Source organism: Furipterus horrens, unplaced genomic scaffold (genome assembly GCF_987537825.1).
Source record: "Furipterus horrens unplaced genomic scaffold, mFurHor1.1.pri manual_scaffold_4, whole genome shotgun sequence".
Classification (NCBI taxonomy): domain Eukaryota; kingdom Metazoa; phylum Chordata; class Mammalia; order Chiroptera; family Furipteridae; genus Furipterus; species Furipterus horrens.
Window position 1 is genome coordinate 140950109 of NW_028327174.1, and position 12113 is coordinate 140962221.

The 12113-nt window shown below is 35.0% G+C and overlaps 1 protein-coding gene across 1 annotated transcript in view; it reads left to right on the forward strand.

Annotated features, from left to right (window-relative positions):
- FREM1 (FRAS1 related extracellular matrix 1) overlaps nt 1-12113 on the forward strand; it is a 165517-nt gene that overhangs the window by 22634 nt on the left and 130770 nt on the right. The window contains exons 3-5 of the mRNA XM_090274092.1: nt 2791-2885; nt 6465-6766; nt 7995-8191. Coding sequence (XP_090130218.1) covers nt 2791-2885; nt 6465-6766; nt 7995-8191 — 594 coding nt within the window. The remainder of the gene's footprint in view (nt 1-2790; nt 2886-6464; nt 6767-7994; nt 8192-12113) is intronic.

Here is a 12113-nt window from a genome sequence, read left to right on the forward strand (position 1 = left end):
TAAAATGACAACAAACTCACAACTATCAACAACTGAATCTAAAAAATAAAAACAAAATCCAACTAAGCAAACCAGAATAGGAAGGGTTATCAGCTGGGAGAGGGGAGGGGGAGAAATGGGGAAATGGTGCAGAGATTAAGAAGCATAAGTGGTTGGTACAAAATAGACAAGGGGGTTAAGAATAGTATAGGAAAGGGTGAAGCCAAAAAACGTATATGCATGACCCATGGACATGAACTAAGGGGGTGTGGGATTGCTTGGAGGGAAAGGTGTACTGGACAGAGGGGAGCAAAGGGGAATAAAAATTGGAACTACTGTAACAACATAATAAAAAATACTTAAAAAAAAGAAAGAAAAACAAAACAAACTAATTTAAGAAATTACAAACCAAGTCCTGAGTGTTCAGTGTAGGTATTTCCAGAGGTAAATCTGACATCTCAAACAGATTCATGTCATATAAAGTAGACATGTGATTTACATCTTCTAAAACTTATTCTGTGAGAAAGGAATCCATTAAAATGTGAAGTTTCATCACCCTTTTTGGGGGCGCAAATATTAAAACTTTGTACCATAAAGAAACCTATATGTCCAGAAAGCTTTGTTTCTCACACCGCCAGGTGATCTTCATATTTTTTTATTATGATAATTTCAACAAAAAGCAAGATTGCCAAATAAAGTCTGCTTGTTTGAAATGTGTGCTTATTTTTAATCAAGACTGATTTAGCCCTTGTCAGGGATTTATTTCTCATGGAGTTTTTGAAGTTAAGCATAGCCAAGTATACACACACACATACATACAAACACACACATAGCTTACACATTATTCTTTAATAGATCTTACTAGGATGTTGAAAGCAATGCTTATGTGAACCCATTTCTAGCAAGATGACTGTATTAACAACACCCTGCTGTGTAATGAACAGTTTTATTTGATTTGCACAGAAAATGTTTTGTTTAACATCTGTTCAATTAGTGTTTTCATTTCATTACTGAAGTTTGTCTTAGGACCAACAGGTTAATTTTCCTATTGGATAGTTGGAAAGGGATTTCAATTGGCTCACACTGGTACCTTCTGTTTAGACAACCCTCCTGATGTAGTCAATTAGATAAGGTCGATGGCAATGTGTTTTCCTCATGTTTCAGGGCAAGACTTCCTTACACACAGCACTTCTCACACCTGTCCCAAAGCAAAAAATTTCCCGGGCGGAAAAGCACCCAGCTTAGTGCTGAGCTTGCTCTTTTGAATAAGAAATACAGCTGTAAGAAAACATCTCTGGTTTGAACCAGTTTACTGTTATTAAAGTGAATAATGAGTTAGAAATGTGTGACAATTTAATTATAAATTGTAATTGAAAAGCAGTTGAAGTGGAAAAAAAACAAAGCTAGACAGTAATTAGAAAAGGATTTAGCTCTTTTTAGTTTTAGTTAGTAAATTTATGGACAATTACCATTGTCGCCTTTTATAAAAGGAAAACATATTATGAAACATAAAACAGATGTTTCTTTTAACAAAGCAGATTGTCTCTTTATTACCGTGACTATTTGTCAATGATATGGGAAAGGTCTTTACTTTATTTCTTTCCTCGTTGTAAATTAAAAAGAGGAATCAATGGTGTGTATGGGAAGAGACCATTTGTATTAGTGGTATTGTCTCCTCAGAGAGGTTTATGTTGTCTATAAATGTTTGAAGCTGTAACAAAGCACAGGCTAAATGCTATGAACTCAATCAACAGTGATGATGTGTGAATACCTCAGGGAACAGTAAGTCCGTAGTTAACATCATCAGTAAGTTCTGCAACTTTAAGCTAAAGGACATATAACAAACCAGTTTTACCATAGGCTAATTGATATAAATAAGAGTTAAAGTCCTACTGCATCTCATCAATGTTATAACAAAGTGATGTTGAAAGAAATGACATTATTCAAGGACCTGCTGTAGTTTTTAGAATGCTACCAAGTCAGAATGGGCAGAATGAGGAGCATGGTATAGGTGGAAGAGAAAATACTTCTTTTAAAAACTGGAGTTCCCGAAATATAATACTAATTTTCTTAATAGTTCTGAGGTGACAAGTTAATTATAATTTTATTTTAGTAGAGGTAATTGTCTTTAAATTGCTACTTGTCAACCATTTCTGCTATTCCATAAATAACAAAGGCAGTCTCTCAAAGATATATGAGAAACAACTGCGAGCCAGTTTTTTCTCCGATGAACCACAATAGTGTCCATAAACAATGCCTTCATCTTTGAATATAAAAATGCTATTCAGGAAAGAAAGAAATCAAAGGAGAAGAAAAAATATATACAGAGCTGATATAGCATATTGGTGGGTAAGGTAATCATTTCATGCATACACACAGGGCAGTTGTCTCTTGCTCATTTGCTGTGAAACCCTGAAGAGCATGGGAAAAGGACATTTTGATCAATGGAACCATATTTCAAATGCACTATAGACTGTAAGAAGATACTTATTTAGAGAGATAATCACTCCTTAATTTATCTGCTTGAACTACTTGATTTGATTTTCATAATTTAGATATTCTCAAAACAAGACACAACTGTATAAGCAGGATGGTGAGTGGGCATGGGGGTGGATACAGGGGGTGGTGGTTAAAACACAGACACACGAGTGCGCGCGCACACGCGCGCACACACACATACACACACAGAAAACAAAGCAAGACAAGATGTTAACAGACCATAATTTCTCCAAACAGTACTCCACTTCTGGGAAAATTAAATCTTGTACCAATTTTATCACAGATATTTATTCATTTCTTCATGTGAACTAGGTCTTTGACTGCCATTTCCTTCCCAATGAAGTACAGTATATTCACAACGGTTGCCCGATTCTTGATGAAGACTCAGTGAAACTTAGACTTTACAGGTAAGCAGCACAAAAACATTGTTCATTCTTTGCTAGATAATTATTCTGTGTACTTCTTTTTCTGTGGATAGGTGTTATCATGGGGAAATTACTAGATTCCAAACAAGAAAGTAATCAGTAGAAACTGGAGACCTGAATGGATATGGCAAGAATTATAGCCAACATTTAATTATCTTTATTGAATCATCTTCCTTGGGGCTTTTCTGTGACAAATTATTAGTTATATCCTATTTTCCTTTAGATTTCTTGTACCGGTATCTCTGGATCCAACCCTCCCCTTATAATGGGAAATGGAAATTATAATTTTTTTAAAAAAAATTAATAAGAAGAGTTAGAAGGAAAATATTGTTCCAAAATTCAGTAAAATTCTTCTTTTTGATGATCAGCTGCTTAGTTATAAGAAATGCAGTATCATTTATTGATATTTTAAATGTATTAAATAAAATATTTAAAAAATTAATGATAAAGTTAAACATAGAGTGACCACTTGACTTAGCAGTTCCACTGATACACACACACACACACACACACATGAGAAATAAAAATCTATGTTTATACAAAAACTTGTACACAGATGTTCATAGCACTGCTCTTCATACTAGCCAAAAAGTTGAAACAATCCAACTGATGAATGCGTAAACAAAATCTGATATAGTCATACAATGGAATGTTATTCATCCATGAAAAGGAATGAAGTACCAATACATGTTATAGCATGAATGCACCTTGAAACCTTAATGCTAAATGAAAGAAGCCAAACTCAAAAGGTTGCATATTGTATGATTTCATGTATATGAGATGTTTAGATAAGGCAAATCCATTAAGACAGAAAGTAGATTAGTGGTTGCCAGTGGATGGGGGAAGAGAAAATGGGTATTGATTGCTAATGGGTATGGATTTCTTTTTGGGGTGATGAAAATGTTCTGGAATTGGAGTCATGATGGTTACACAATCTTGTGAATATACTAAAAACCATTGAGTTGTATAGTTTAAAAAGGTAAACTTTATGGTATATGAATTATACCTTAGTAAAAAGTTAATTTAACAGTTAAGCTCTTGCTTTTGGTATTGCTCACTTCATACAAACAAATGAAAATTCAATATGGGTGGAATAGACCTTTATATAGTTATTTACTTTTTTATTGATGTTTTTGTTCTTATGAATATCTGGCTAAAATAAGTCAGAGTGAATTTCCTCTAAACATTAGATGAATAAAACAGAGTTTGGTAGAAGACATCAGAACAGTGACTCATGCTATGAACACTTATGATCACCTACGATAGGTCAGGCTCTGTCTTGGGCATAGGAAATACAACAATGAATATACACAGACTCTTGGTGCTCACAGTCTGATGAAAAAAAAAAGATAACTGTGGTGGAGAACAAAAAGTGCTGAAAGAGAGACATGAACATAATGCTGTGCTCAGAGAATGAACTGGCACTCAAGGGTTTCTTAGGAAGCTATACACTAAACATAGTGTTTGAGTTTTCTAAGAGTTTAAAGTTAAAAAAATTAACTTCAGAAACTTTGCCTTGGAAAGGCTGGAAAAGCTGGTAAATGCTGGCTGCTTGTATTTCTTCCTTGTGTTTCTGAGGGGTGGAGGCGCAATCATGAAGGGCAGGGTTAGAGGCAATGTCATTCCTCTTGGTCTTGAGGACATTTAAAATAGGATGTTCAAAGACATTGGATGCAGAAAATCAGGAGGCTTGCCTACTCACCTCCCACCTCCTCTCCAGCCCTTTGTTAAGTTAATTGACCTATCTATGTCTGTTTCCTCATCTGTAAAATGGGATTAATAGTGCCTACACAGGTTTCTATGAAGATTGAATGAGATACTCTTTGTAAAGAGTTCAGCATATGCCTGAACCATAATAAGAGCACATTAATAAGGAGCTGCACTATTGATACACACCAACCACTCATTAATTTTGTCCCTGAAGATATCCCCATGACATAGTCACTAAGGTAATGGAGGGGATAGAAGTAACAATTATTGAATACCTTTACCGTCCAAGCACTAAGCTGGACATCCAACCTGGGCTGTAAATAACCACTCATATAGTGACATTTCTGAAGACCAAAAAGGCCTCAATGCTTCAGAAATGCCTCACACTTTCTTTCCTAAATTCAAACTCAACCCATAAATTACACAAGCTTGATACCTTTAAATTATTTATGTGCTGGAAGCGAGACTCTGAGCTCATAGGAACCATTAAATATCAGTATGTATGATAGGTTTGAGAGCAGGTTTTTCATCTCATTAGAGATGAATGGTAGAAAAAGGAGTTGACACCAAGATAAGGAGAAGAAAGAAAAAGAACAGAGAGATTGGAAACAGAGTCTGAATAAAATCTAAATTCTATGCAATATACAAATTTTGTGAAGGCTGATCTTTAAGCTTTAGGCTAAGTATGCAGGTATCAAAAGTACCTGAGCACTGAAAAGCAAAGCTATATTTAGAGTCAAAGGATAGATAAAGATCTTTCCAGATAAGAAAAAGCTGATTAATTCATCACTGCCAAACCAATATTACAAGAAATGTTTAAAGGTCTTCTTTAAGAAGAAAAAGGGAAAAAATGATAAGAAATATAAATAATAAAATGGCCATAAATACATACCTATCAACAATTACTTTAATGCAAATGAATTCAATGCTCCAATCAAAAGACATATGGCGGCTGAATGAGTAACAAAACAAGACCCTTACATATGCTTTCTACAAGACACTTCAGATCTGAAGACATAGACTGAAAGAAAAGGGAAAAAATATTTCTTCAAAATGGAAACAAACAAACAAAAAGCTGGTGCAGCAATACTTATACCAGACAGAATGCACTTTAAAACAAAGGCTATATAATAAGAGACAAAGAAGTACTCAGCAATTCCACTTTTAGGTATTTATCCAAAGAAACCCAAAACACTAAATCTAAAAGACATATATTATATACATTTATATGCTCATTTCAGCATTATTTACAATAGGCAAAATATGGGAGCCACTGAAGTATCCATCAATAGATAAATGGAAAAGAAGTGGTGCATATATACAATGAAATATGAATAAATCTTGCCATCTGCAACAACATTTATGGACCTAGAGGGTATTGTGCTGAGTGAAGTAAGTCAGACAGAGAAAGACAAATGCCATATGATTTCACTTATATGTGGAATCTCAAAAACAAAACAAACAAGCAGAACAGAAACAGACTCATAGATACAGAGAACATTTTAATAGTAGCCAGATGCAAAGGGGTTTGGGGGGATGGGCGAAACAGGTGATGGGATTAAGAAGTACAAATTGGTAGTTACAGAATATTATGAGGATGTAAAGTACAGCACAGGGAATAGAGTCAATAATATTGTAATAATTATGTAGAGTACTAGATCTGTCAGGGTGATAAGTTAGTAAGTTATAGAATGTCTAATCACTATGTTGTACTCCTGAAACTAATATAATATTGTATGACAACTGTAATTGAAGCATAAAAATTTTATTAAAAAATAAAGGGAATATTGGGGATGAACAAAAAGTACTTGAACACCAATAGGTTTTGCCTTTGCTCTGTTCTCTCCATAGATTTACTGAGACAGACACCTTCACGGAAACCTTTATCCTGTGGGTCCATCTCCTGGAGCCAGATTGTAACATCATCCATATGAGTAAAAATGTACTGGAGGTGTCTGAATTCTACGGCCTGTCCCCAGCCATTGATAAGAACCTGCTTAGCTTTGACTATGACAGGACAGCTAGCCTGGAGTGCACAGTCAGGCTGGACCCCGTGGGAACTCACCTGCCAGCCCATGGCCAGGTGGTTGTGGTGGAGCCTCGGCCGGAAGAACCTCGTGGAGACCAGCCACACAGCTTTTTCCCTGAGTCGCGTATGAAACGTTTTAATAATTATCTGGATGTTACTAAAACGGACAAAAATACCTATAAATGGTCACTATGACAAAGAGTTTTTCTTAATATAATTTATAGCTAGTTGAAAACATGTAGGTTATAGGTTAAGAGCAGGAACTTTGGGATCATATAGATTTGAGTTTGAAAACGGCTTCTGCTACTTATTTCCTGGGTGATTTTAGACCCGTTACTTAACCTTTATGAGCCTTTATGAAATGGGCAAGGATAATAGGTGCTCCATAGAGTTGTGTAAGGATGGAGTAAGAGTACAAAGTGCTTCACACAGTCCTGGTCATAGTAAGTGCTCAGGAATTCTCAGCTGTTATTATTAATAGCAGCAATGGCAGTGGTACTAAGAGTACTTGGTGTATTTATTAAGTATTATTATACTATGAGCAGGTTTGAGGAAGAGCTGGTGGGCAGCAGCCATGGTTTAAATCAGGAAGAGTTAATAGATAATTTTCTTTCTGTTTACTTAATTAACATTTTGGGCAACTCCTATATGATTATCCTCTGGTTAAGAAGTAGAATATCCATTATGTACTTTAGGGAAATTTTTAGGACACCACTCAAAAAATAAGTGGCCTATGTATTTTATGTACTCATAAGAGCAAAAAATGCATATGGGCAGAGACATGAAAGCTGTTGGAGAGGTGATTATGATTTTCAGGGAAAGAGAGCAGGGTGGTTCAGTTGTTGTTGAAAGAATATCTAAGGCAAAATTCAGTAAAAATACTAAGTGGACCTGGAAAGGTACGCAGGACTCCACAAGATAAGCACAAAGGGGAGAGAATCTCAGTGAGTAGATCAGCCTCAGAGAGAGAGATTGGATGATGGATCCTTTGAAGTGGATCTGTAAAGAAAGGGAGACTACAGCTGGACTGTCGAAGGCTTACAGTGAGCCACTGGCCTATTTGTCAGAGGCCTTCAAGCTCCACAAAATGTATTTTACTATTTTTTCTCTCAATGTCACTTTTGGTGGGGGAAAAAATAAAGACTTCATGAGACAGCTGGTCAGCTATTCTTTTTAGTAAATTACAGGCTTTTAGACTAATGACAACCCACTTAGTAAGTGATTGGAGAATACACATAAGTATTCTTGGGGCAGTGAGAGGGAATAAGTGTCCACAGGAGGGAGAATTGGCTTTTAAATTTTATAATTATTATATTCAAGTGACTATCTCAATTCAATGCTATCTATTCTAGAACTGGGAACAGAGCTCAAGTGTCCAGGTGGAAGCTGTTCCCTGGAACTGAAGAAAATAGGAAGTCTCAAAGTGAGCTGTGAGGAGTTCCTGCTGATGGGGCTTCGGTACCAACATAAGGATCCTCCTTCTCCCAACATTGATTATATATCCATCAAACTGGAGCTCACAGATAGGAGGAGTAAGGTCATATACAAGGTAGAGTCTGGGCTTATGTGTCTGTGATCTCGGCTGATCCATAGAAAGAGGGCCAGTTCCATGAGGGTGTTCATGTTGGTTCCTATGTCAGGGAGAGCTCCTGGACATTGTGGATGGAACAGCCCAGGGACTTGTTAGAACTATAGGCTTGTTTATTCTGCCGATACACGCTGAAAACAGTAGTGTCTGGATATAATGTCAGTATAAGTATATAGCTGGGGTGACTCTGTACCCCTTAAACAGTTTGGCTCTCTTCTGTCTCTGGATGGGGTCCAGTTAACATGCTACCCTATTTCCCCCTTTTCCTCCCATATTCTTTAGCTTGCCATTTGACCTTTTGTAACATCTTCTCTTCAATGTTTTACTTCTCCCTTCTTTATTAGAACCACTTTTCACCTGTTAGAGGAAATTGGGGTCAACATACCCACTCTGCAAGGCCACAGGAAACTAGGAGGGAGGAGACCTCAGTCCCACTTTTATGGGTATAGCAGATTACATCCTTTTCATTCTTCCAGACTTTGAAATGAAAGACTGGATCATTAAAGAGACAGATGCCCCCAAAGACCTCATTCATTTTCCAATTTCTTTTAAATTCTCCTGCCCATTCCTGCTCTTGATCTGTTCACTTTGAAATGATAATATAAAGTGGAATCAATTTATTTGAAATATTTAACATGCAACTCGTATGATTCATGGGTTTTATAATTTATTTATTTGGATGGCTGAGGAGACTGTATGCCAGCTGAAAAAGTTTGAACTTTGTGCTGATATACAATGCTCCAAGATTACATCTGTGAAAGACCTGCATCTTTCACAGTGTGACTTCACACTAGATTTCTCCTAAGAGACCCATACACTGAACATTATTATCCTCAAGGAATTGATAGGACATGAAATGATAAGAAAATGGTAAAATATGATCACAGAATTCTAGAATGGAGATTTGGAAAAATCTTTGAGGTAGTCTGATTAAATTATTAGGCAAGTCACTTGGATAGCTTTTAAAAGATAGATTTGAGTCTAACATTTGTTAAAACCATGATGCTGGGTGCAGATTGTCTGGGTCCAAATGTCTATTTAACTGGCTGCATGACTGTGAACTTTATGCCTTATTTCTTTAATCTTAAAATGAGGATAATAGTACCTAGTTCTTAAAATAATTGAGAGAATTAAATGATACAATCCTCATAAAGAACTTGGTACAAAGCCTGACACATAATAAGCACTACACATGTTTGGCTAGTTAAAAAGCCACCCAGTAAAAAAATGGGTCATCAACCTTATTTGGAAATGACGGGTTTAGCCCTTGTTATTGTGTCGTGGTGACCAGAGGAATTGCATGCTTTTCCTATACGCACGTGGCTGAGCCAAGACTAAATTCTAGGTCTACTCACTGCTAGTAGATGTCTTCTGTTTGTTTTGATGTGAAACTCCTTTTACTTTTAATACTTTCTTAGCTCCATATAGAAAAGTAGATCCTTTTCCCCCCCTTGATTGGTTTTTCCTCCTTTTTATGTCTATACTGAGTTAGGGCTTTATGTTTTCATATCAGTGTTACTGAGAGTTGATCCCTTTAAGTAACCTTATTTTATTTAGAATTAACCTATTCCATAGCCAATTTGGCATATTATAAAACAGATTCTCTTATGAATATAAAAGTAATATGCTCACTACAGAGAATATTTTTTAAAAAACACAATAACAAAAATAAAAAGAAATAAAATTAGTTGTATTTCTACCATTTAAAAGCACACACACACACACACACACACACACACAGTTGGGAGACATGAACACCAAAGTTAATTTTCTGTTATGGAATTGAATTTATACTATATTTAAAAATCTGTATTTTTAAAAATTATTTTTATGCTTATACAAGTCTATCCTCATCAAGTGACTAAATGACATCACCCATAATTTCTTCTAGATTTTCATAGGTTTTCTTGTTTATATTTGCCTTTTTAAAAAATCTTCACCAGAGGACATACTTATTGACTTTACAATAGAAAGAGGGTGAGAGAGAGAGAGGGAGAGAGAGAGAGGGAGATAGAGAGAGACATCAATGTGAGAGAGAAACATCAGTTGGGCACATGCACCCTCCTGGGGACCAAACCCACTACCCAGGCATGCGCCCTAACCGGGAATTGGTTCATGGGATTACACTCCAACCAACTAAGCCATACCAGCCAGGGCTATATTTGTCTTTTTAATCCACTTGTAATACATTTTATTGTGTTCTGAAACACAAGGACAGTTTTTTCCAATTAGCCAACATTTTCAAAACTATTTGTTGAATAATTAATTTGTTTCTCTTGATTTTTGATGATTCTTCTATTGTATAGGAAGATAATATATATACTATTTCAAGACTAGCTCCTTTGTTCCTTAACTTTGCCTACTTATTGCCATATCAATACTGTATTATTCTAAATATAATGGGTTTATAATACAATTGAATATTTTACAGGCCAGTTCTTCATCACTCTTCTACAAAATTTTCTTAATTATTCATACCTATTCTTAGTATCAGATAAATAATTAAATAATTTGTTAGTTAAAAAATAAGCCCCCCTGTTAGAACATTTACCATATTGAATCTTCTAATCCAGAAATGAGGTATCCTACATCATCTAGGCAAATGTTCTTTGATATATTTCTTTAAAGTTTGCTTTATCCTCCATGTAAGTCAAGCATAATTATCAAATCCAGTCCCAGGCAGTTTGTTATTGTGAAATTATTGTGAGTAGACTCTTATCCGTCCATTATATCTTCTCATCTGTTACTGATGATAAATAGGAAAGCTATTTTTTGGTATAATTTTCTTCTCTCTAATTCTTTCTTGAATTCAGTTATTCTAAGAACAATTAAATTCTTGAGCTTTTAAAGACCATAATTATATCTTTCCTTTTTCAGTAATTATTCCTGTTATTTCCGGTCTCTTCTGCATTGCGTTGACCAGCATAATACTAAACATATTGATGCTTATAAGAAGCCTTGTATTGTATAGGTTTTCATATTAATTATTCACACTGTGTTTTTAATGCTTCTTGTCTTGAATTCATCTTTGTTTGAAGTTAATATAGTCACTTCTGCTTTTTTTCTTAGATGGTAACTTTGCATTATTTTACTTCTAATCTTTGTATATAATTTTATTTTATATGTCTCTCATGCAAGGCACATATAATTGGATATTTAATTTTAGAATATTTGTCTTGAACAGGGGAATTTAAGCTATATTTTTATAATAATAGGTATGGAGAGTTTTTTTACATTTTGTTTCCTGTTTTATTTATAAAAAAGTTGTCTTACAATATAGCCTAAATTTTCCTTGGCTTTATCTATACTTATTGGAAAGCACTTTATCCCAGTTTATGTTTTACTAGGATTATTAGCCTATATTTTTAGTATTTAAAGTAAAAAACATAACTAGATCTCTTGTCTCCTTCCTATAGGCGATAAGGATTGATCCTTTTTCTTGGCAATTGTCCACGTCCCAGGCTTTATTTATATAATCTTCAATTTTAGTTCTAGCATAGGATTGTTATTTCTGACACCTTACTTAAATAGTAAGCTCTTTTGACATCTGTATTCATTTTTTTAACATGTTTAAAATAACATTTATTTAGTCTTAACTCTAGGTTTAATTGGTATTATTGTTCAGCACCAGTTTAAATATATACTGTTGTACGTTGATGGTCTGGCTTCATTTTTTTGCTTGTACTATTCCAGTTATCTCAACACCATTTATTGAAGAGGCTATTTTTATTCCATTTTATGTTCCTGCCCCATTTGTCAGAAATTAATTGACCATAGAGACATTAGTTTATTTCTGGGCTCTATTGTTTCATTGATCTATGTGTCTGTTCTTGTGCCAGTACCAGACTGTTTTGATTACAATGGCCTTGTAGTATAGTTGGTG